The sequence below is a fragment of the Anthonomus grandis genome, chromosome 11, assembly GCF_022605725.1.
Source record: "Anthonomus grandis grandis chromosome 11, icAntGran1.3, whole genome shotgun sequence".
Taxonomy (NCBI): domain Eukaryota; kingdom Metazoa; phylum Arthropoda; class Insecta; order Coleoptera; family Curculionidae; genus Anthonomus; species Anthonomus grandis.
The window spans coordinates 3650691-3678129 of record NC_065556.1 but is presented as its reverse complement, the minus strand read 5'-3'; the positions used below and the strand labels follow the sequence as shown (position 1 = coordinate 3678129).

General features: G+C 32.9%; 3 protein-coding genes across 3 annotated transcripts in view; all 3 read left to right on the top strand.

Annotated features, from left to right (window-relative positions):
- LOC126742530 (tRNA pseudouridine synthase A) overlaps positions 1–19740 on the top strand; it is a 39589-nt gene extending 19849 nt beyond the window's left edge. The window contains exon 5 of the mRNA XM_050449180.1: positions 19561–19740. Coding sequence (XP_050305137.1) covers positions 19561–19563 — 3 coding nt within the window. The 3' untranslated portion in view covers positions 19564–19740. The remainder of the gene's footprint in view (positions 1–19560) is intronic.
- Positions 1202–27439, top strand: LOC126742532 (dual specificity protein phosphatase 19). Its single transcript, XM_050449182.1, has 2 exons — positions 1202–1342; positions 26729–27439. Exon 2 carries the CDS (start codon positions 26737–26739, stop codon positions 27307–27309), a length of 573 nt encoding a protein of 190 aa, XP_050305139.1. The 5' UTR covers positions 1202–1342; positions 26729–26736; the 3' UTR covers positions 27310–27439.
- LOC126742529 (serine-arginine protein 55) lies at positions 24252–25827 on the top strand. Its single transcript, XM_050449179.1, has one exon. It carries the CDS (start codon positions 24395–24397, stop codon positions 25355–25357), a length of 963 nt encoding a protein of 320 aa, XP_050305136.1. The 5' UTR covers positions 24252–24394; the 3' UTR covers positions 25358–25827.

The window sequence follows — 27439 nt, the reverse complement described above, 5'->3', positions numbered from 1 at the left end:
TTAGCCCCACAGATGTAACGTACAGCAACCTTCTGTAAAACATGCAGCATTTATAGAAAGTTGGCAGCTGCATTACCCCAGAAGCAAATGGCATACCTAAGGCGGGATTCAATTAATGAAAAATATACAGATCTTCCAAACTCCATGCCAAGCTCCAGGGTAGCCGCTCTGACTGCAAAACAACCTGTAGACACCTTTTTGCAAGTACCGAGGATATGCTCTTCAAATCTGAGTTCTCTGTCGATGAATATACCCAAAAATGTTGTATTATCAAACTGCTGAACTACTGAATTAGAAAAAGGCACGTGGTCTAGAGCACACTTAAAACACAATAATTTGGTTTTTTGAGGATTTAGTGATAGCAAGTTTGATTCAAACCAGAGATTTACTGCCTGAAGATCAGTTGCTAATGTAGTTCGCAGAGTAGAGCAGAGTAGAGTAGAAGTAATTTAGCCGATAGGTTTTACATCCATACTTTTAATGTTGTGGTATCGGGTTCGATTCTTGATGAGTCTATATTGTTTTGTCTACTTTTAAATTTTTTTTTTTCCATTATAACCCAAAAATTATTGTTTATTTATGTAGTGTGAAGTCTGGCTAGTAATTAAAGGTTTCATAGTGTTTTTTATTAAAATTTTTAATTTTGTTTTGACTAATACTTTATTTTAGGCCTGATGATGCTCTAGCTAGAGCAAAACACGTGTAGCCTGTGATTATGTTGTGAGACCGTGACTTTTGTTTTCGTCAATTTTGCGTGTTGGTCTCTTTGAGAATAATCGATGAGATTTTTGTATTTTTACCCAGTTGAACGGGGAATTTAGCAGATCGACCTATTTTTAATTGGAGTAGTGTAATCTGGGTAATTTTTTTATGTTTTTTAAAACAATTTTAAAAAACTTCTTAAGTTACATAAACTATTCATTTACTCTACGACATTTAAAAAAACTATTTGCACCATGTAGTTTACGTAGTTTTTAATTTACTATCACAGATAGGCACGACGACGATCGCAGTTATGTTGTCGAAATTAACGACGCCGATATTTTTACGGTCGATCTCGAGTCCAAAAGCTAGTGTAATAGCGGCCTAACCATAACCGGTTGAGTTCATTTGGTTGCTACTAAATCTCTCGGTACTAGTCCGTGTGAACATGCCTATATGTCAATAGTCACTGTCAAATGTCAAAAGTCGGAATTGTCAAAATAAAATCAATCATTTTCTCTTGCCGCTCAAAGCTTTCACGAGTCCACGTTTTCGCTGAAGAAATTTCGTCATAAGTCCCGTTAAAGTGCAAATCCGAAGATTTAGTTATTAGCAGAAGAATCCCGGCAGCAGCATTGTCGTAAGTAGCTTTCGAATTCAGGGTTTCAAGAAAGAAAAACGGGTTAAAAACAAAAGCCGAAAACCACCGTATAGATGCTTGGCCGGAACGTTATACAAAATGGCCTCCGTTCCACGTTTGGACCAGATGCGGCGCAAAACTGTTGTTTTCGTGCGAAAATCCGGGCTTAAAGGGGGCTCGAGACCACTAAAAGTGTGGAAAATGAGGCGAGGGGGGCTCCTCTACCGATGCGTCTTATGCCGGGGCTGACTGGGACTTATTTCAGAACTTTCTATTTGGTATAAAATGTTTTCAATAACTGATACTATTTACCAATTTTTTTTTAATGGTAAATTTTTTTATTTTTTTTTCCTGTACTTTTGCTTGGTTAGTACATGAAAGTTCTTATGGAAGAATAGCCGGCATTTTTTAACAATTTTTACACAGGTTTATCCATGAACTAAAAGGCATAACCTGAATAAGATTCTTTGCTTCTTTTTCAACTTTCGCTACTACCATAATGTAGAAAGGTTAAAACCTTCAAGGAATGTAATCCTTTAATTTTTTAAATGAGTAAAGTTGACTTATTTTAATTTTAAACTCTTCTAATAATTGATAGATACTTCTATTGACTTAGAATCCCATTTTTAAGTAAAACAACAAAATTTTGTAAAATATGCCATTGTATTACTTAATAATGCTTGTTTAGAATGATATGACAAAAAACTCAATTTGAGGTGTCACTTAAAGGGGCATTTGATAACTTTTCATCTTATTTTTATTTAAATATTCTGCTCCTTAATTTACAAGTTGTGATGTCAATTAATTATAGTAATAACTCATAACTTGTTTGACAGCTGTTTATTATAATAATATGTATTATAATTTTGAGATATTGATTGTTTTCAAATTTTATTTTATTTATTATGAAAGTTTCAAACAAGGTTTTTCCTCCAGAAATATAATAAAATAAAGGAACACATAGAAGTCAGCTTAAAGTTTCACACTTAAGTACATAAAATAATCTAAACTACATTAAAACTATAATATACAGTGCGGGCCAAAAGTGAAGAAACTTTCAATATTTTTATTTTTTTCTTATTAAAACTAATTTGAAGTAATTGTAAATAATGTTTATGGTTATATCTAGTAGTGACGAAAATAATTAGAAAAAAAAATTGAAAACAAATAATTTATTACAAAATATGCAAACAAAATTTATTTTCTCTAAGGACAAAAATAGAGAAACTTTTGATTTTTATGACATAATTATGTTATATAATAATAAGCCTTTATTTCCAACAGGCAACTTGCCCAATAACAGGAAACAGTTGCAAAACAATGAAAAATATAGTTAAAAAAAAAAAAACACACACAAACAAACCTAAAAGAATGAAAAGAAAAGAAAAAGAGTAAAGTAAAGTCACATTCTCAAAAGTTATCCAAAGAATTAGAACAAATAACTATTAATATGATATAAAAACCCAATTATAAAAGTTTAACAAGATAATCACATATTCAACAAAATTAAATTAAATTAAATTAACTGCAATATACCTACTAACTATAACTTAAACACATGGGTGTTAATCCCAAGAGTAATGATCCACCAAGATATCGACAATCACATGAACCGGAGATAAATTTATATCGCACATGTGACAGATCCGATTAAATATAGCGCATATTGTATATAGTGGCGATTTCAACAGGATGTTAGTATGAGGCCTTGGCAGAAAGAATGTTAGGGGATGTCTAGCATTAAGCCTAGGCACCATGAAACGTACACCGGAAAGAAGTACAGGACTATCAATGAATCCATTCAGTAACCCATGCAGGAATTTTACAGAGAAGATCATTCTTCTGAGTTGTAATGGATGTAGATTGAAGCGTTCCAATAGTTGCCGATGTTCAAACCCTCTTACCGGATATATGCCATCCTGCCTGAAGGCCAAAAACTTAGCAAATCTACGCTGAACAGATTCAAGGAGACCAACATGATTCTGATAGAGCGGGTTCCATATAATGCAGCCAAACTCCAGTTTTGATCTGACAAAGCAGCAGAAAAGCAGTTTTAATGTAGACTCCATAGTAAAACTCTGAGAACTTCTAATTATGAACCCAAGCCTTCTCAGGACTGACTTGACTATGTTATTGAAGTGTGGAACGAATGTAAATTCAGAGTCAAAGGTTATACCAAGATCAGTAATTTGCTCTAATCTACTCAAAATAGTATCATTAATAAAGTAATTAAAATTTAAGGGTGTTTTTGATCTAGAGTAACTGACGACACTACACTTAGCTGCATTCAAGCCTAACCTGTTAACAGCGCACCATACCTCCAATGTATTTAGACAGTTCTGAAGAAAACACAATCCTCCAAACCATATACATTTAAATATAGCTTCAAATCATCGGCAAAAGCCAGCCTATGACAAGTGAGTGACTCAATCAAGTCATTTATAAAAAAACTAAACAGGAGTGGACCCAGGTTCGAGCCCTGTGGCACACCCGACGTTACGTTAAAAAGTTTCGATTTAAAGCCCTCATATTCGACATATTGAGATCTACCAATCAAGTAGGAATGAAATAAATTAAATAATCTCCCTGAAAAACCATACTGAGTTAATTTATGCAGCAAAATATAGTGATCTATCCGATCAAAGGCTTTTTGGAAGTCGGTATAAATAAATTTCCAAGATAGCAAAATCAACAATTATAAATAATTATATTCGGAAATTGCAAAAATATTTAATTTTTATTTTGTTGCTAGAATTGAACAAATTAATGAAAGTATACCAAGCCAACAGAAATGGAATAATATTGATGCCAATTTAAATTTCGAAATGTCTAAATTTAAGTTAAATAATAATAATTTAAGTGGTGCATCTGCAATCAGCTTGTATTCAATGTTGATAAGACTTTTGTTCTGGGCTTTAAGTGTAATGTAGAGGGTTTTTTGTTTGATGAGCAGAGCGCACTACATGGTAGGGATTATTGTCGATTTCTCCGCCTCTTCATTGATGAGAGTTTAAGGTTTGACAACCACGTTTTGGGCCTCGCTGCTAAACTTTCTTCTGGTTGTTTTGCAGTCAGGGTTGCCAGGCATGAGTTGGGGGGGTTGTTTGCTCGTTCAGTTTATTTCGCCTTAATAGACTCTCATATCCGTTATGGGTTGCCATTTTGGGGTTTGTGCTCCAAGGGACTCCTTAACATAATTTTTACTATTCAGAAAAAAGCATTAAGGTATCTGTGTGGTGTTGGTCTGAGAGTCTCTTGTAAACCTCTTTTTGTAGCTGAAAGAATTTTAACAGTTTTCTCACTCTTTATATTGGAAACTGCAACACTCATACATAAGTCCGTAAGTCCACCATCCTCTACCAGTCATAATACTCGTCAAGTGGGCAACTTATCTCTTCCAATCCCCACCTCCTCACTTACGAGAAACTCTCTTATATTTATTAGTCGTAAAATATTTAATCATGTTCCTTTTTCGATTAGGACTATTACAGACCTTAAAAAGTTTAGGAGAGAACTAAAGAAATTAATCTTACCAAAGGCTTACTACAGCATTGAAGAGTATTTTAACAATTCATTTTAATATTTAAAATTATTTGGTTTTGTCTTTGTTTATATAAAATATGCTTCTATGTACAATCAAAATCGATTCTGTATTCTGTTTTTGTCCTGTATAACCAATAAATACTTGTATTTTAAATTCTAGGATTAGGAAGCTTTTAGCATAAGTTTGTAAACTTGGCAAATAAAGTATATTTTTGACTACTTACTTTATCTGATGCTCAAAAAATAATTAATAAACTTGACAATAAATGTTCAATTCATGAAATACTAAATGCAAAAATTTTAAAATCTTTATTTGAAACTATTGGTCATGTTATATTGAATTTATTGAATACATCTCTTAGCTCTGGTGAAATCCCTGAAAAACTAAAATCTAGCACAATTATTCCAATTCCAAAGGTCAATAATACAATAAATGCCAGTGAATTTAGACCAATAAATACTTTACCACCAATTGAAAAAGTTATAGAAATGGCAGTATATGATCAAATCTTGGAACATATTACAAGAAATGAAATTTTGATGACTAATCAATCAGGTTTTCGTCGTGGGCATTCATGCGAATCAGCCCTTCAATTGACCTTATCTATAATAAAAACTGATCTTGATAATAATAAATATGTGGTTGGGGTGTTCTTGGACTTAAGGAGAGCTTTTGAAACTATTGATAGGGACATATTATTACAAAAATTAAAGAACTATGGCCTTGCTGGTATTGTTTATAACTGGTTTGTTGACCATCTAAATAATCGAAAACAGAGAGTAAGGTTTAATGGAAATGAGTCTGCTGAACTAAATAACAATATGGGAGTACCTCAAGGAAGTGTTTTGGGACCTCTTCTATTTATATTGTATATGAATGATATTGGGCTTTTTGTAAATTGTGAATTTATAAACCTTTTTGCTGATGACACATTTTTGGCATGTAGTGATACAAGTCTTAACAGAGCAGTAGATAAAATGAATGGGGTATTGTCACAGATATCATTATATTTAAATATTAATAAGTTAAAGTTGAATGTGGCGAAAACTAAAGCAATAATATTTACATCTAAGTATAAATATTGGAAAATTGTGGATATTAGTACTCAATTATTAATTAACAATGAACAAATTGAATTTGTAACATGTATGAAATATTTGGGTCTGCAACTTGATAATTTGCTTAACTTTAAAACTCATTGTGATTATATTGAAGAGAAAATTGCAAAAAAAATTTTCTTTTTTAGTAAAATATCAATGAGTCTATCTTATCAATCTAAATTAATGGTTTATAATACTATCATTCAACCACATTTTGATTTTTTGCCTCAGTGCAGTATTTATTTAATATAAACCAGACTAACAGACTTCAGAAACTTCAGAATCGGGGCATGAGGATGATATTAAATGCACACCGCCTTACACCAATATCCTTTATGCTCAACACTCTAAATTGGTTTTCTGTTGAGAGAAGGTTTTGCTTTCTTTCTATGATTTTTATATATAGGATTGTAAATAATTTAGTGCCACCTTATTTCAAACAGTTCATTACTTTTAATAGAAATGTCCATGATTACCCTACAAGAAATAGTGATGATATTTTTACTCCAATACCAAATTTTAGATGTACCATGAATTCTTTGTTTTTTAAGGGTTTTCAAAAATATAATAGTCTTCCTCGAGAAATAAAGGAATCACAATCTCTTGATCAGTTTAAAACTGTTCTAAAGAATTATATTTATTTATTTATTTATACTCTTACAAACACATTTGAAATGTAATTATATGTGGGAATGCTTACTGGCTTGCAGAAAGAAAAAGGAAAACCAATAATAATGATGAAACTAAACCTACACTAAAACTAATAACATTTAATAAAATACACCTACATACAATTAAAAATCAAAAACAAAAAATTCAAACTAATTTATATGAATAAAAATTTATATAAATTTATATAAATTAATTTGGAAATTGGAGAATTAGGGCAATAAACTAATGTGGTTGGTGGAAATTCATTTATTTATTTGTTTTTCTTTCAAGAGGGTGAAACTGTGCTTATTATTATTATTTTTTTTTTTTTTTTTTTTTTTGTTACCTAGTTAAGTTACTTATTTAGTATAGTTTTGTTTTTATGTATATTAGATGTATCTACTTAATAAAGATATATTTCATATAACACAAAATGTGGATAAAAGCACACTAATACTTTGTGGCATAACCATTATTCTTCACAAATTCACTACACCATCTTGGCATAGATTCAAGAAGATTGTGTATAATATCTCTGGAAATTTCACTCCATGCTTCTTTTAGGACTTGGAATAATTCTTCTTTATTTCGGAAGTTATTCTGATTTTTTTGTCGAACTTTTTTGTCTAGGTGCTCCCACAAGTTCTTGATGAAATTTAAATCTGGTCTTTAAGCTGGCCACTTCAGAACTTGAATTTGTTGAGAGGTTAGGAAATTCTTAACAATTTTAGAAGTGTGCTTGGGGTTGTTATCATGCTGGAATTTCCAAATTAACGGCAAATTATCCTCGGCGTAGGGAAGCATATTATTCCTTAAGATGTTTAGATAATATTGGCTATTCATGATCCCATCTATTCTCGCCAGTGAACCAACGCCATGCCCGGAAAAACATTCCCACACCAACACATTACCGCCTCCATGTTTGATTGTGGGAATAGCGTAGTTTGGGTTGAATTTTTCATTCTTGGGACGTCTAACCTATCTAATGCCATCTGACCCAAATAAATTGAACTTACTTTCATCTGACCATAAAACCTTTTTTCCATTGATTATAGGTCCAATGTAAGTGTTCTTTTGCGAATCTTAAACGAATTTGTGTATTTTTTTGTTGAAATGAAAGGTTTTTTTACTGGTCTCCTGGCTTTTAAGTTGGCGTCACATAAACGTCTTCGAATAGATCGAACTGAAAGGGAAATGCTGGGATATGCCTTTTTTATATCTTTATTTATTTATTTATTTATTTACGGGCATTACCCATTTTTACAGAAATAGCATAATTTACAATAACAATAATTTATAACCTCAAACAATTTATACTTAGTATTATTTTATATAATTATCATTTGATATTCACAACCCATCACTATCACAGTCATAGAATAAAACAGGATTAATAAATAATGGCAACAGGAGAACTTAAAAAATATACAACAAAAGAACACAATAAAATTAATTAAATTCAGTTTTCACTCCCTTGAACCCAATTATCACCTCCAAAATTGGTTTAAACCAGCACCCAATAGTATGAAGTATGAATAGTATGTACACACAATTAAACAGAATAGCAAAAACCCCACAACAATATACAAAGTCACACATGAAAATCCTCAACAAACTTAGCAAAGCGCCTTGGACTTATATTGAAATCTATGTTCAGAGATGTATTATTATTTGCAAGCCTGGCTGATCTAGCAATAAAGCTATTGTACTTGATGTTTGTTCTACAGAAAGGTTGGTAGAAAAGGCTGTTTGACCTTGTATTTCTCGTAGGTATTGCTAGACCTATTGAATATAGCAGGTCTGGTGAATCTACAGAAGCAGTCAGAAGGTTATACAAATTTTTTAAATCCCGTTGTTCCCGACGAACAACAAGAGGAGGAAGACAAAACAGCTCATACAGAACCCTGTAATCATAATGGTAGTTGTCAACAGGATCAATTTTGGATTTAAATGCCAGGTATTTCAGCATTCTCCGTTGCACCTGTTCCAACCTGTGAATATAGCAGGCATAATGAGGACTCCAGACTGAGGAGGCATACTCCAACAAAGGTCTGATCAATGTACAGTAGAGCATGCGGATAGCAGGGGTATTTGTAAAATCTCTTGTGCATCTCTTGACAAAACCTATTATTTTAAGGGCTTTTGTTACTATCTCAGATATATGAAAGCTAAATGTAAGAGATGAGTCGAATATGACTCCAAGGTCCCTAATTGTTGTCACATTCGACAAGGGTCTATTGCACAAGGAATATGCGAATGTTGTGGTATTTCTACGCTTGGAGAAGCAAATACTATAGCACTTGGCTGGATTCAAATCCATGCAGTTCTGAACACACCACTCTCCAGTCTGGAAAGATCTGACTGTAGATTGACACAGTCATTAAGAGAGGAGATAGCTAGAAAACATTTCAGGTCGTCTGCAAAACATAAGAATCTGGAATATTTAAAACATGAGTGGATGTCGTTCATAAAAACATTAAAAAGAAGCGGCCCCAAATGTGATCCTTGAGGAACACCTGAGGGAACGCTTAGCTCATAGGACATGAAGCCATTGACCCTTACAATTTGGGACCTGTCTGATAGGTAGCTGCGAAACCATCTCAAGAAATTTCCCCCTACACCCGCGGCTCCAAGCTTACTCAAAAGTATCTCATGATTGACTCTGTCGAACGCCTTCGAAAAGTCGGTATAGATAGTGTGAACCTCGCCACCCCTATCCAAGACGCTCGCCAGATAGTCTGCATAAGTCAATAGATTAAGCTCTGTTGATCTCCTGGTCTTAAAGCCAAACTGCTCTGATATAATGGTAGGACCCAAAAATGATGTAAGATGTTGTGTTACAATTTTCTCGAATAGTTTTGGAATAGGGTTTAAGTTGCACACTGGTCTATAGTTGCTTACGTCGCCCTTGTTTCCTGCTTTATGTATAGGGGTCAAGTAGCTTGTCTTCCAAAAATCAGGGAAGACTCCCAATTCTAATGATTTATTGAATAAAATAAAAAGTGGATGAGACAGAACAAAACTGCATGATTTAAGGATGGAGGGTGGTATGCCATCTGGCCCTGGACCCTTATTGGTGTTCAAGCTGCAAATTTCATTGTATATTGTAGAAATATTTATGTGAAAATTGCTTATGTTGATATTATTGAAGGATAAAGATTCAGGTACAGGGTAGTTTTTGGTTGAATAAACTGTTTTGAAGTAATCAGCAAAGAGATCAGGTAGGGCAGGACCAAGAAGGCAATGCTTATCATTATAGAACATTTCGGAAGGTAGATCATTTCCTAGTCTTCTAGAGTTTACATAAGACTAGAACTTCTTTATGTTACTGTGATCAACTAAATTTCTTTCTGATTCGGAAACATATTGTTCAAAACAGACTTTTGCAAGTAATTTACACTCTGATCTCAAGCTTGAGAAGGTAATATAATCATCTCTGGAACCCGAATCTTTGAAAACTTTATGTGCCTGTTTCTTTGAAATTACCAAATTTTTAAGAGCTGGAGAAAACCACTTTGGAAAGTGCCCGCGAGACACCCGTTTTAAAGGTACAGCAATATGTATAACTGAATAAAGTATATAATAAAAAATATTTAACATAATATCTAGGGAATCCTGTTGAAGTACATAATTCCAATTAACCTGGCCATTAATTAAATAAAAATTTGCTGAATTATAATCATAATAATATTGATTGTTAAATCTACCTGGATGATTAGTATGTCCTCTCGAAACAGTAATGGATGTAAGGAGGGGTGGATGGTAATTGTCCTGTGGAACCAGAGCATCATCAGCTGCCGTGACCTCTGCAGACAAGGTACTCTCACAAAAAATCAGATCCAGTGTATTCCCCAGGTGGTTTGGAATATTATTCAATTGGTATAGATTGTGGAAACTACATAAGTCTGATATCACTTCTATGGACTCGACTTCCAGAGGGCAAGCACCCAGTGCACTGGTCGCTTGAGAACAAAAGTTGTCTGATGACCAAATTGCTTTTGGCAGATTGAAGTCCCCGAACAGTAGTAATGGGCACTCCTGATTCCCAGAGAAAGAATCGATCTCTTGGCTGAGCATGTTGTACTTCTCTGAAGGTGATTTTGGAGGGAAATAAATACAGCCCACTATGAACTTTCCTAGCCCAGAGCCTACACTAACAAATAGCAGTTCAAGGTCTGTTGACAAGTTTATTACAGCACTAGATAGTTCCTTTGAGATCGCCACCAATACTCCACCACCTCTTCTTGAGGAGGTGCTAGATTTTGCACTTCTGTCAGTCCTAAAGACATTGTACTTATCCAAACCAAGCTCTGCATCCGATATATCAGCCGAGAGCCAGGTTTCACTTAGTAAAATTATGGAGTAGCAATTAGAGATAATGTTACTCTGGAGAACTGACAACTTAGTTCTCAATCCTCGAACATTCTGGTAGTAAATATCTAGATTTTGCTGTCTATGGGATGGTTGCTTTGTTGTAGAAGGCCCGTTTATTAGTTTTTTTTCTTAAAAATGTATGGGGTACCATTACGATACCTAATGGATACATTTTCACCCTGGGCTCTCCGGCTACTAAGCTCAACTGACAATTTCTTTTCAGCATCCCTCTGCTTCATGGTGAGATCAAAGTTCAAGAAAACATTCTTTCCTTTAAGTTTAAAGCGATTCCTGACAAGATTCATGACATCATCTGGTGATTTGAGAGATATCCTTAAAGCCCGAGCCTGATTTGCGTTAGGTTTACCAATCCGAGAAAAGTGTAACACCTCTGGGGGATTTTCAGTGAGATGTTTAAATAGTTCTTCGACCTTTTTCTTGTCCTCACCCTCAGGTAAATTAAAGAGCATTAGATTCTTTGATCTCTTCTGCCGCTCCTGCCATTCCAGGATAACTTCTTCCTCTGGAGCTTGGCTTGTAATTGGTTGTGCAGAACTATTTGAATTATCCTTAGCTGCATTCTTTAAGCCTTCTATTTCCGTTTTAACTAGAGATTTGATGTCCTTAAGACTTGCTGAAAATTGGGATTTTATTGTTTTTAGGTCATTCGAAAAAGACCTCATAAGATTGGCTGAATCCAAAATTCCCTGTGTACTACTTTTTAATTTGGTAAATTCAATCTCAAGAGCTGTGACACGGTTAACTAGTTGCATGGTTTCATTTAATTTTGGCAAGCACAATTTGCATATATAAGGCATAACTCGGCTGCTCATGACGATGGTCCGAAGTTCAGTGGTACTAATTCCTGAACATTTCCTGCATAAAATCTTCTTACAAAAATCACATGGGTAGCCAAAAACATCGTTTGAATTTTTTGGCTCTTTCAGCACACAATCCTGAGAGCAGGAGGAACATATGTTAGACATTATAAGTTATGAAGAAAGATTCAGATTCGCCAAATAACGTAGGAAAATGAAAATAACGTAGATCATGCAAAAATTGGTACATGCGAAAACTGCGCGTAAGTTCGTCCGTTGGTCTTTTTATCAGTGCATTCCTTTTTTTTTGTTGGAATTGCAGTAAATTTCAAAGAGCAAATGATTTTGGTAGTTGTTTATCCACTTTCTAGTAACTCGAGATTAATATTAATACACAATAATAGTTTTATAATATCGGCGAAAAAAAGCTGCACATTATGACACTAAATAACCTGTGTTATTGGGAATAAAACTATCACAATTTGTCAGAATATCGGGAGTAAGAATGAAGAGCTTTGGCAGAGAAAAATGGCAGAGAAAAATGGATTTTTTATAGAACATGGTCTAATTAGCTTGTTAGTTGCAGATGTTATTTTTTTGGGTCTACCTGGCTTAGAGATGCTGGCAGTAGTGCCTCTAGTTTGCCACAATTTGATTTGTTTACAAATGACACTTTTATGAAGATCAAGTTCTCTAGCGATTGTTACTTGTTTCACTCCCGCATTGTGCTTCTCAATTATAAGTTTTTTTATTTGTTCAGATAAATTTATACCTTGAGGCATTTTAATACTAAATAGGCTTCTTCACAATTGAAAACGAACTGCTTCAAATGAGACCTATTTAATTTAAAATATTTAATACAAAAAGTTTCTCCATTTATGTCCTCAAGTAAAAAAAACATTGTTTACTATTTACAGTCCTGTGATAATTATTCAAACTGTTTTGGTATGAATTTATGGCTTAGGCTTAGATAAACATTTTTAATACATGGTGTCATAAAAATTTTGAATAGATTATTAAATTAGAAAATAAATTAAAAGTTTCTCTACTTTTGGCCGGCACTGTATATGGTGCAGTCACATATATTTTATTAGGTTCACTCTATCAGTACTAAATTTTGTGACAAAGCATTCTTCTAAAGTAATTTCAAAATTTGGTTGGTTATTGCATGTGTTAATAAGTTCATAGGTTAATACACATTAATTTTTACAATTAATCATTATCAATTGCCATTCCTTTAGAGTATTTCAGTATATATGGTTTCGGAACATTTTAGAATTTTATTAGAAAGAAAGAAAATGTGCTATATTACGTAAGACAACAAAATCTTGTGTGCAAGCATCCTAAAAACTAAAAACATTCCAAATTCACTTTAAATTTCAAACAAACATAAAATCTAAAACACTTTACCATAAAATTTACACACATTACCAAAATTAATTATAACAAAACAGATTGAAAAAATAAAAATAAAGCATCTTTTTGATAAATTTGATTAAAAAATAAGTAAAGCTGTCAATAAAAGAGAATTTAGAGGAAGTAAATTAAATTATTTAATAGGAAACAAAACTAAAACACTAAAATGATGTTAGAGCACAGGTCAAAAGGTATCATTAAAAAAATCATCAAGACTGTAATTTGCCCTGGATAATAAAAGTGATTTTAATTTCTTTTTGAATTTCTTAACTTCTAAAATTTGTCTGATACATAGAGGAACATGGTTGTAAATTTTTTTTGCTAAGGAATATTAAGTATACTTTCAAAGGGAATAGTTTATGAGAAAAAAAATTGCCTGTAACAATGTGTGTGAAGCAAATGTGCAATTGATATCCAGCAACAAAAATCAAGAATGCAGCATATATTGGCATGTCTCCTGAAATTCCCAAGGGATTGTAATAATTTTTTGGCTAGATATTAAAAATAAATACCTAAATCAAATTATGATGGTCCCAAACCTATACAAACTCTCAAAATTCCAGAAGGTTTTGCATACATTTTTTTTCTAAAATATATCATAAATATCTTAATCAATTTTAGATGGTTGGAAACCTCTACAAACAAAACTTTTTTGGTAAAAAATTATTGAATTAATAGATGCTAAAAAAAAATTAATAGGTATAATTCCCAAAAAGTTTGGTTAAAACTTTTTTCTGTAATAAATAATAAATATCTAAGCTGATTTCAGATTTCAGTTGCAAATCTGTACAAAGAAAGTTTTTTTCATAAAAAGTTATTGAATTGTTAGATGCTAAAAAATATAAACTGCTAAAACTCCTAAAGGATTTGGATAAAACTTTTTTAAGCAATACACGATAAATATCTAAATTTTAGATGGTTGCAAATCTCTACAAATGAAGGTTTTTTTGTAAAAAATTATTGAATTCTCACTAGCTTCACATACATCATATCTGACTTCTCACTACACATTAAAAATGATTTTTTTTTAAATTTTATCAACAGATTATCAACAACAACAGGGTCATTTTACAAAAAAATACTATTATAACTTAAATATGTATATTCTTCATAAATTATTAAGGGACAGAGTAAAAATTCAATCAATTATAACTTGATTTTTATCAACTAGATTTTTTTTTAATTTGATTATTCTTCAAAATGTTAAAAACATGCTTGCATAAGGCTATTCATAAAAGTTTCTGGCTTGACTTGAAGAAAATTGTTACATGTTTAGAGTCGTACATATTAAGGATTAAAAGTCAAAGAATTCAAATTTTGTGATGACCCAGTGCAAGTCTCTTACATTATGAAAAAAATGCACCAATGTTGGATGCATTAAGAAGATGCAATTATATATTAAATTAAAACTCAAAATATTTTTTATATAACAGTTTTATTGAACTTCATATAAGGTATCTGATCTCATTTTATGGAAATACCAGTGAAAAAGACTTAAATAAATTACAAAGGTGAGAAAACAAAGTAATTAAAACTATATTTAATAAAAAGTACTTTACACCTAGTGAAAGCCTGTACACAGAATTTTCATTCTTATAAACACAAATTCTACCCTTAGACAAAATAAATACTGTTGTGGGTTTAATATAAGAACAAAAGAAAGTCTTAGAGCTAACTAACACAACAAAATGACAGGACTCCAGTTTACCAGTGTATAAAAAAAATAATTCTATACCGAAAACTATGTTTTAAACAAACAAATGAAAAGGTGGCATACTGTAACCTAAAGACTTTCTTGAAAAAAAAGAACAAGCTAAACAAAAAAACACCAAATTGTTAAAGCTTTGTTATTATAATATATTTTTTTTATCTCTATTATATTTAAATAGTCTAAGGCCTCAGAGTATTGTAATCTGAATTGAGGTCATAAATAAATATTTATTAAAAAAGAAAATAGCAACTAAATTTTTTCTATTATTTTTCTTCTTAATCGCCATCAAGTTTAATACAAACCTCAGTGATAACATTTTTATAATTTGCTTTAAGTCCCTCAAAATACCAATTTGCAGAATTGATATCTCCCTTTTTGTTCTCATTTTTTTACCTCTAAGACATGGTGATTGAGGGAACAATGCGACCTATTCATTATTTTTTGCAATGGAAAATAATGGGAAATGCATTTTCATGGTAACACATAAATAAGTATTTTTTTGAGTCAAATGAGGTTAACCAAAGTTAAAAATAAACTGAATTTTGGTCCAATAGTATTGGCCTGTGATGGTTTTACCCTTCTCCAGATAATCAATTAAAATAATTCCTTTTACATCCCAAAACATGGTTGCCCTTTCAGGAATGAATTGGGGAATCAAAGTTTCATTGACAGTTATAAATTGACACAAAAATTTTGTGGAGATCCACTTGTATGGTGCCAAATTTTTAATTGAAAAGGTCAATTTTTGATCAACCATTAGCAACAGGACCAGTAATTGAGCAGCTGACTATTTAAAATTTTCTAATCTCAGAAAGAGATATAAAACTTTGAGCGATATTTGCTATCAAAATCATCTTTTGAAGTTGGATCAGCAGCTTTATACTAACCCTAAAAGTTTTTGGTTTAATTTAAATAAGGATAGGGAGGTAAATGGAATATCTAATTTGATGAATTACAGAGAATCAATTCTTGCAATGTGAGGAAATTGCAGAGGGTTTTGCTCAATTTTTTTCCACTGTATATGAACAGAATAGCCCAAATAACCTTACTGCTTGCGATCAGACTAGGGTAAATAATACAGCCATTCCCAATGTAAATTTGTCACTTGATTTGGTATTTAATAAAATTTTAAGGCTAAAGCCAAAGCTAAGTTCAGGTCCGGATGGTGTTCCCAATTATTTTTTTTGTCAAAATGTGTTTGTACTATTTCTTACCCTCTTTTTATTATATTTAAAAGATCTTTGGATACAGCAGCTTTTCCAACTTTATGGAAACACAGCTTTGTGGTACCAATATTTAAGGCTGGTGATATCAGTGAATTAATGAATTATAGAAGTGTGAGTATACAGTCTGCAATCCCAAAGCTTTTGGATGGGCTTATTTGAATGAGCAGTTGCATTTTCATCGTAAGGAGTTATTGGTGGGTGAGCAGTGTGGGTTCACATCTGGAAAATCAACATTGACAAATTTGCTGATATTTCATCAGGATTTACTAACTGCCTTGGGGAAGGGGTGTCAGGTGGATGTCATCTATACTGACTTCTTCAAGGCTTTTGATAGAGTTAATAATGGCATATTACTAAGGAAGTTGGAACTGTTTGGCTTTTCTGGGAGATTAGTGGCTTGGTTTTCTGATTTCTTGGCGGAAAGGACCCAGCAAGTTTGCATTGGTAATGCTAGGTCAGACATTAGCTAGATTTACAACGCGCGGATCTATTAGGTCCATGGATCAAATGATAGACTATTTTTATTTAGTACAGCCCTGTTTACAAGGATTGATTTTGAGGGTTAAATTAGTCTAGGATTATCTCTAGGATCAAAATGTCAGTTGAAGTGAGTTTAGACAAAGAATTATATGACATAATCTCTAAATCTTTAAAAATGTTATTGTTTAATGATAATAAAAATAAACTAATAATTTCTTTTTCAAGGCTTAAGCTTGTCCTCTGTATTTTCTTCTTTATTTTTGTGTACAAAAATAAAAACCTCGTAAGCTAACATCCAATAAAATGTCAAACTTGTCATTTTGGTACTTTAAAATAGGTCCTAGATGTTAACACTAAAAAAAAACTAAATTTAATCTACCCTGTTTGGGAAGCATCAAATTCGCGGATCAAATTTTAGTGCGCTGCCGTTTACACCGAAAAAATAGTCCTCATGACGTCATTTGATTCAAGTATTAAATATTTGGTACCCACGTTGTAAACGTAGCTATTGTTGTCTACTCTGGTGTTCTGCATGGTGGCCATTGTTCTCCTCTGCTGTTTAATATATTTATAAATGATATTGCCTCCTGTTTTGAAAATAGTAACTTCTTGAAATCTGCAGATGATGTTAAATTTTATAGACAAATATCATCTTCCCTTGACCAGGTTAGGTTGCGGCAGGATTTAAACAAATTGAATGAATGGTGTATTAATAATAATTTATTTTTAAACATTAGCAAGTGTAATATGAGTTTTTACAGAGGAAATAAGAGGAATGGTTCAACTTACAGTGTTTCTGGTCGTAATATTCAGTACTGCAGCACAATAAAGGACCTTGGGATATCGTTTGATGAACAAATAACCTTTAATACACACATTAATAATATTATTTTAAAGTAATCCAGGGTTCTTGGCTTTGTGGTTCGCAAGTGTAGGGAGACCTGCAAGAGAGTTTATATGTCACTTGTAGTTTCTCTGCTTGATGGTTTAATGGTTTGGTCGCCATTTTACATGAATAGCTGTTTAGCCTTGGAACGGGTTCAGAACAAATTTGTTAGATTTTGTCTGTTTAAGCTAAATATGAGAATCCCTGATAATCATATATATGACCATGTATTGGAGATGCTAAATCTAAACTTTAAAACAAAGATGTTTACATTCAGATCTTATTTTTATATTCAAGCTGTTAAATGGTCATAAATTGCCCTGAACTTCTGAAGATGATTTTTTTTAATGTGCCAACTAGAAACCTAAGACATAATCATTTGTTTTTCCTGCTTTTTCATGGCACTAATTATGCATCTCACTCTCCAATTGAGAGGACTGTAAGATTGTTAAACTCAGGTGAACTGTATATTTTAGGCATTACCTTGTTTCAGTTTAGGCATCAAATTAGAGAAATTATTTGAGTCTTTTTGTTAATTTTTTTAACTTTTGATTTTAATTTTTAAATATTTGTGATATTAGCTTTTAGTCATTGTTCTTTTTTATATTCATTTATGGGTTGTAGTTAAGTTATTAGAGCCATATCAGTGTTAATGATAATTAAATAGTTAATATATGGTTGTTAATTTGGTTAAGATTTAATAGTTTATTATTGTGGTTAGGTTAAATGAGGTTGATCACCTATTATAATAAAAAAAAAACACATGGGGTCTCCTTGAGCAAATTTTGATGTAAAATATATGTTTTGTGATTTATCACAAAAGTTCGATTGTGTCAGTCACAGAATACTGTGGTCTAATCTTTATAAGTATGGCTTCCAAGGTGTTGAGCTTGCATGAAATAAGTCTTATCTATCAGACAGGACACACTCAGTCTCTATCAAGGGCAGAGCATTGGATAGCAAAACCATTACATGTGGTATTCCTAAGGGGTCTGTGTTGGGCACAACTCTCTTCCTGATTAATGTTAATGATTTGCTGAACCTTGATTTTTTAGGAGATATTGGAGCTTATTTATTATTGAATTTATTCCAAGTTACAGACTCGCACTGTATACAGTGAACAATATTCATTTTTATCTTGGAATTCTAAAAACATTCCAAAAACCTAATTTTTGGAGCTTCATCTTATTAAAGTACATATAACTGGTAATGTGAATTAATTTTAAAGTTATTTTTAAATACTTAGTGTTTATTGCCTAAAATTGGATTAAATCTTACAAAAAAATGAAAAATATTAGCGGCAAAAACGGCGGGAAAGTACCTTCGAGCAATGTTATCACTCTTTTTGTTGATGACACTGCCTTCTTCAGCTCTTCTCACTGCCAATTCTCCTCAATTTTGAACCATGCTCTTGATAATCAAAGTTCTAAAAAAAAACATTTACATATTAATTATTTTGCTTAAATAATTCATGAACTAAAAAGCTACATTATATCAAGTATTTAAATGCATAAGTATTTTAATCTGAAAAAAATTTCTTTACTAATTTTTTTTTGTGTTTTGTACTCATATCGTATATATACATCTTATACTATAATCTCAAAATTATCACTTTTTTTAATGCTATATAAATAATGAAATATGTTTTTCCATAACTTATCTCAAATCAGTTATAAAAATATTTTATCAAGTTTTGATTAAATTGCAAACAATAAAAATTGATATGATTTTATCTTATCTCTGTAAGAAACAAGTTAAAATTAGGTGTTGATAAAATATTTGCAAATAATGCATATTTTGTTCTTTAAAATACTACTAATTTTTTAAATAATAAGAAAACATAATATTATACATTATTCAATTCTTTAACAACTTTTTGGATATTAACCCAATAGCAAAAAAAAATTAATCTTACTACTTTAATACTAAAAGCTATCTATCCACTCACTTTTTACAAAAAAAAAAAAAAAGCTACAATATAAAAACACAAAAGTAAAGTGACCATTTTACAGTGAATCGAACCTAAAATTGACCTCTTGACCAATTAAAAGACGGCTGTGCCTGCCTTGCCTTGACCTTAGCTCCATTGGCCAATCCAGCCAAGGACCGCCAATCAATCAATCATGCCTTCGTGGTCTTTGCGGGTTTGCGCTACTCCCACCCACTACTACCTACCATTTCTACCCAGGTTTCAGTCTAACTGTCGTCCATCTTCAGGTATGCTTCTGGGTTAAAATTCATCTAGAGTAGTAGGTATGAAATGATTATTGTTTTGTTATTGCCACTGTGTTATCGGGTCAAAAAATATTACAACACACGTTTTCGGGCTCTAAGGTGCAAACCAGAAGATTGGACTGGACTGGACTAGATGCGGATCCCCCCTCACTTTTGGTTGGAGCTGCCCAAGCTGGAACTGGCTGCCATTATTTTTTCATATGGTTTAAATCCGTGTTAATCACTAACAGATTCATTTCTTTGCTATTGTGACTTTATAATAAATTCATATTTAATTGCAAGATTTGAATCTGGTAGTAAATGCCTACTTATTTACTGTTCATTTAGTTATACAAGTTACAGAAAACATTTTGCAAGTTTAATATCATTTAAGTTAGTGGAAAAATTAGAAATTTTTAGTCAATTGAGGTAGAACTTAAAAAGGTAAACACTTTTTAGGTTAATTTTTAAATTTTTCGTAAATAATCAGGGAAAATTGATTGATGGTTAGTTGGTGTGAGGACTAATTCCTTTTAAAACTGACAAAATTTGTTAAATTGGCAAACAATTTGGAAATGGTTTATCAATAAAAACGTTTTGAGCAAGATTAGCATGACTCAATTCAAATAAATTTAATTGCGTTAATGAATAGATTTTTAAATTTAAAGAATTTTTATTCATTTTTCTGGTGAATTCATGTTTCTAATAAATAAGTAGTTTAATTAGGTGATCTGTTTCTGTAGATAATTAGGGTTACAAGCAAAACCCTAAGTAATTTTTCTCTATTTTTTAAGCTACATCTTATGTAGTTTTTTATGCCAAAAACTGATAATTCAATTAATTTTTTTTCATTTTGCAAATACTTTATATTTACATGTCAATAGTTAAAATCCTTTAAATTTAAGTCACATTATTCAAGTGAGCTTTTATGACTTGACAATATGTGAAAATGGGTTTTCTTGTTATCCAAATGAAATATTTTTCAAAAAAATTTAATTTTATTGACGACACGGTAGTTTCGATTTAATTTAAATATACAGGGTGTCTTTTAATATTGCGACAAAATTCAGGGGCGTATTCCTTGGACGAAATTAAGCAAAAATTTTCCTATGAACATACGTCCTAAACGTCTTACATTTTACACTATAGGGTGGTAGAGTTGAAAGAAAAAACTAAGTTTTTTCGATAAACTTGATACCCCTGTAGATATTTTTCCGGAAATTGGTACGCAGTTTAAGTTTTTCCGGTAAAACATTCGAATACGTGCCTCAAAGACATGTATAAAATTTATTGAAAAAAAGTAGTTTTTTTTTTCAACTTTACCATCCTGTAGTGTAAAAACTAAGACGTTTAGGACTATATGTTGAGAGGAACTTTTTAGCTTGATTTCATCCAAAGAACACGCTCCTGAATTTTGTCGCAATATTAAAAAACACCCTGTATATTAATTAACAAATTTAGAAGGTTGTTAATATACCGGGTGACACAGGAAAAACACTTAATAGCTTTTTTACTTTTGAAGATAAGCAAATGGAATTTGGTGTATCGATAGAATAGTTATAAGAGCATTTTTTAACATATTCTGTTATTTTTTATTATTTCCGGCTTAACAGGAAGTGACTGTTACTTTTTTATTTTAAATAGGACAATTTATAGTTATATTATTACATATGTTGATAGAAAATAATATTCTGAAAATAATGAAACCGCATTTATTACTTTTTGTTTTATAATCATGGAAAAAAATAAATTCTTTAAATTTTGAACTAGGGTGCCATAAATGTGTTGAAAGTTTTAATCAAGTAATCACAGAAAAATAATCATTGTATTTTATTATTTGAATCTTTTACACGCCTATTTAAAATTTCCAAACCAGTATTTTTTGCGTTTTCTCTATTTTTTAAATAGCACCTTATGAACATCCACTTTGAAATATAGTTTTTCAGAAATACAGCCAGTAAACATTTCACATATTAGTAAACACTAAAATTGTATTTGACAAGATGTCATATATTATGTCAATTGAAAAATAATTAAAGAACGCGTCAAGACGCAGCCTTCTATTCAAAAGATCAAAGCCTTGTATGAATTGTATGCATTTATTTATGTGACTTAGTTTTTTTTTCTTATGGGCTTAATGGGCTTATTTATCATCCAATTAAAAAAAAATCAAATTTTTTGATTAAAAAAAAATTTCAAAAGTGGTTGTTCCCAACAACGTGATATTTAAAAAAAATTAAGTAAATGCCAACCTTACTGGTTTGGACAAATTTTTCAATAGACATGTAAAACATTTAAGTCATAAAATGCAATGAAATCTAGTTTTCCATGATAACTTAATTAAAAATTAGAAATTTCAACGCATCCTATTTCAAAATTTGGAAAAAATGTTTTTTTCTATGAGTATATAACAAAAAGTAGCAAATACAGTATCATTGGTCTCAGATTATTATTTTCTATCGAAATAACGTACTACGAGGTGTGACAATTAAGTAATGAGTCTGCCGTTTCCTTCAAAGTAGTCCCCTTGGGCAGCTATACAACGATTCCAGCGCATTTTCCATGTTTCGTAACAGTTCTAGAACGCTTCGACTGGGATGTCCGCCAGTACCCTCGTCACGCTTGGATGTCCGTAATCGATTCAAAATGGGTACCTTTGACCACCGATTTTGTTCTAGGGAACAAAAAAAAGTACAAAAATACTGGGACACGCTAAGGGCGATATGGCACGGCGCGTTGTCATCCCAAAATCGTCGGTTAAATTTATCTCACGGTTCATACCTAGTTCGGAGGCTAGCATTCGGACTGTTAAACGCCGATTTTTAAGGATAAGGGCGCGTACACGCTGCGCATCAGTCCGCACATCGACCGGTCTTCCACGCTTTCTCGCCCCTCCATAAACTCTTTATGTCATCGAAACACCTGGGCAAGACTAAGAGCACTATCACCATGCACTTTTACAATTTTAGTGTACGTTTCCGAAGCTGTTTCGCCCAATCTGGCGCAAAATTTTATTGCGACGCGTTGCTCTAGATTTCGTTTTTGCATTTTCGTGACAATCATTCGCACTTTCGCACCACCAACGCACGTCCACTCAACACGACACAGCAGGCGAACTAAACAAGCTAGAGCGATGGCCAGTGTATCAATGGAGAGGGAAGGGATGCCGGGGAAGGGGAAAGGAATGTTAAGGTCGCAGGTTTACCATAGCGCAACAAAATCAGTCTCATTACTTAATTGTCACACCTCGTAATATACGAAATGTCTCATTTAAAATAAGAAAGTTAGTGCCACTTCCGGTTAAACAGGAAGGGACGGAAAACAACTGATTATGTCAACAGATTAACAATTCCATCAATATACCAATTTCATTTGTTTAGCTTAAAGAATAAAATACTCATCTCTTCCTCATTCATGTGTCACCCAGTATATCTGTTAATATATGGCTGCTGGCATATCAACTTGTAAATAAATCATGATTTAATCGCAAACATTAGTTTAAAAAAAATATAGATATGAGAGTATATCAATAAAATGGAAGTATGGAAATTGTGAGACTCATGCTAGTTTTAATAATTTGATAATCATCTCATTTTGACTTATGAAAAAATGAAAATAAATATATTCAATTTCTTTACAGGGTGTTACAGAATTAGATGCTGATCCTTAAAGGTGTTAATCCTTAGGTGATTTTAAGAATATTCAAATTAAGCTATATTCTCAACCCTTAACTTTTGAGCTACAGGTCAGAGCTGAGGGTGTTAAAATCTTAAGAAAAATATCGCTTCTTCATCATAACTTTATTAAATTTCTAGATATGTTTATGAAATTTAGCACACACGCCACTGCTTTTCCGTAAAATAGAGACTATTTTTATAATCCCCATTCATTTTAGGACAAAATTAGATTTCTTGCCTTTTTTTCGTTCGACATGCGATTACCGCGGAAAAAAAGAACTTTCAACACACTGAAGCTCAAAACTTACGGAGTTTAGGCCATAGCTTCGTCTGAACTTTTCTTCTTACAATTACCTAAGGATTAACACCTTTAAGGATCAGCATCTCATACTTTAACACCCTGTATAAGATCACTGTAATGACTAACAATTTATCATGTTACTTATAGTTGTCAATCTGATTTTTGAAGTACATTAATATTTTATTTATTTACAAGCCAAGCCTCATAAGCATTTACAGTGAAACTGTAACTTTAAGAAAAAATATCAAAACGACAAAAAAGAATTGGGACCATCCTACTACTGTATGTCCAATCTTCTCATCATTTCATATTAATTTTTAAAAAACATGCCAGTTCATTACTGTTTATGTAACAAACAGAAGCTGCGCAAAGTAATAATGATATAAACACTTGCAAAATGCTGAGCTATTTATTAGTTTTCTAGTATTAAACTAAAATAACACTTTATGTTTCAGGTTCGACGTACCACCGCCACCCTTTTAGCTGTCGCTATAGGCTCAATATCACTTGACGAGGTCCGTTTTATGCTTGAAGTGCCTTCGAAGCACTCTTGGAATCCCCGCATTAACACAGTACCCGGTTACGGCCTCTATCTCTGCGAAATCGATTATCACAAGGAATCCTTTGTGGAAAATTAGTAGAAATTCGTGAAAAATGGTAGGTTCGAGGGTGTACATAGGAGGCCTGCCGTACGGCACCAACGAGCGCGACTTGGAGCGTTTTTTCCGCGGCTACGGACGTATGCGTGAAGTCACCCTGAAATCCGGATATGGATTTGTCGAATTTGATGATTACCGTGACGCGGATGATGCAGTTTATGAATTAAACGGCAAAAGAATCCAGGGAGAGCGGGTGACTGTGGAGAGGGCGAGAGGGACTCCTAGAGGAAGAGACCGCTGGGCCGATTCCAGAGGGAGTAGCAGTAGCAGAGGCCGAGACAGAGATAGAAATAGCGGTAGAGATCGTTACGGACCGCCCACACGCACCGCGCATAGAGTGATAATCGAAAATCTCTCCAGCAGAGTGTCCTGGCAAGACCTTAAGGACTATATGCGCCAAGCGGGTGAGGTTACTTACGCCGACGCCCATAGAGATCATAAAAACGAGGGCGTAGTAGAGTTCGCCAGCCGCAGCGATATGAAAAAGGCTATTGAACAGTTGGATGACACCGAATTGAACGGTAGACGTATCCGAGTTGTGGAGGACAAAAGCAAGAGCCGTAGACGAGGCGAATCGAGCTCCAGAAGCCGCTCCAGATCTAGATCTCGCAGCGGATCGAAGTCTAGAAGCAAATCCAGAAGCAAGAGCAAGGAGAATAAGGCATCTCGCTCCCGTAGCCGCTCGAACAAACGCTCCCGGTCCAGATCCGCCTCGAGGGAAGCTAAAAAGGCTCGCGAGGACCGCTCCAGGTCCCGATCTAAGACCAACGGACGCGAAGATCGGTCCAAGTCCAGGGAAGACGATAGGGAGGAGAGATCCAAGTCGAGGGAGGATCGTTCCAGATCCAGGTCTAAGGAAAACGGGCACAGGTCAAGAAGCGGTTCCAGAGAACGTTCCAAGTCTAGGGAGCCGTCTAAGGAACGGTCCAGGAGTAGGTCTAGGTCAAAGAGCAACTGAAAATGCGCCTCCGATTCGGGATTTTTTGGTGTTAAGGCACTTTAAGATTCATTTAGGTTAAGAGATTTCTTCATAGTAACTGTATGACACTGGACGACCTTCACTATAACTTTTTTTTGTTCAATTATGATGTTTTTTGCCTTAGATGTTTAGAATTTAAAATGGTTTGCCTTTATTTAGTGTTTCACTTTTGTAAGCATTTCTTCTCGGCCAAGATAGGTTTTTCCATACCCAAATTTCCATGTAGGGACAGTTTGTATTAGAATTTTGGGATAACATACATATTTTACCAACACAACTTTATCATATAAAGTTTTGCAATTTAATTATTTCGATTTTAAAAATGACTTACATTTACGAAATTTGCAAGGTGGTTATTACATTACATTAATCGATAGAAAACAAACATTTTCTAAAATTTGTCTTTGTGGTGTTATAATATTAAAATAAATGACATTTTAATCGCGCTATTTCTTTGCCTTGATATGGCTTACTAATATCTGTTGCAGGGTGTAAAAGGGTCCCGGTACGCTCAATATTTCCTCTGACCAAGACCATGAAATAATTTTCCAAGAAGATATAATAATGAGTAAACCTCGGACTTTGTTAAACGACATTATTTCTGACACCTGCAATCTAAACAGCAGGAAGTTTTACATTTAAATATGTTTCTTAATTTTATACCTTGTTTAACCTTGAAGATCAGCTGAAGGTCATTTCTCCTTATAAAGGACGGTTCTTTATTTTCTCTTGTCGGAATCTTAGAAGTTTAAATAGACTTTTGCTGATCTCATAGTAAAATAAAGTTCACCATAAAGGTCAGATTTATTCCCCTTGGTTTTCTAATAGAAAATTGGTGCAAAAATGGTCTTAAAAAATGGAAATATTCAGCGGTCTATTAGTAGTCTCAAATAGGTTCGTTAAAAAATAAGTCCATTTAAAAAAAGAGAAAATACTTATTCAGTAAAATATGATGGTTATTTCATTTTGTAATGAAATCTTCAAACATATAATTAAAATACTGAACCTCATCTTGTAAGTGTCGACAAAGTGTTTATTTTATAATTTACGTTTCTTAATTCCTATTTTACCCAATAAATTTGTTTTTAATATTATGACTTTTACCTCGTAAAGTTAATTCCATTTTGTCAGAATTGCCGGTTCGTCAAAATTTGCTTTAGGTATTTTACCGGTACATATAACAAAGCTATTTTGTTAAATCCATTATAGATATTTTACACATCTTTTTTCAAATGTCGTCCCTTTATTACGGTAACTTCTTATTAATTAGTATAGTTCCTCTTTTCAAATACTTTCTGTATTTATCCATATTAAAAAGAAAAACAGTACAAAAGGATTATTTTGTTTCAGCCTAATAAATGAGTTTTCTCTCCGAACTCCGTGAAAAAAAGAAACATCTAAAACCCACAGAAACAGTTGTGACCCAAGAAGATGGGAAAATATTCGTAGTCTCTAATTCTATCGTTAAAAAGCTGGATAAAGTTTCGACGGGTTTCATCATCGACCTTAAACCCGATGACGTCCCTGCGAAAATCGTCGATTACTTATATTTAGGGTCTCAGGACTGTTGCGACCCGAGTGTCCTAGAGGGCCATCAAATTAAGCATGTTTTAAGTTTAGGTGTTGAACCAGCAAAGACCCCTGATATAAATTATAAGTTCGTCAAAATTCTCGACTTGGACAACGCGAATTTGCTCGACATTCTTCCGAAATGTCTGGATTTTATCGAAAGTAGCCTAAATAGGCGGGAAAACTTGTTGGTGCACTGTAATGCGGGCGTTAGTAGATCAGCTTCAGTCGTAATTGCATATCTTGTAATAAAACGGAAATTAATGTTTGATGAAGCTTATGAAATCGTTAAACTTGCCAGACCTTGTATCAGGCCTAATGATGGTTTTATGTTGCAATTGCGTCGACTGAAGCCTACTTAGTCATCGGTATTTTCTTTTCAGGTTTTAATAATAATTATTGTTTTAAGGTTTGATTATGTACATGATAAATATAACATTGTGTATTGTATATTTAGGGGTATGAATAATAAATGTTTTTATTCTAGAATAA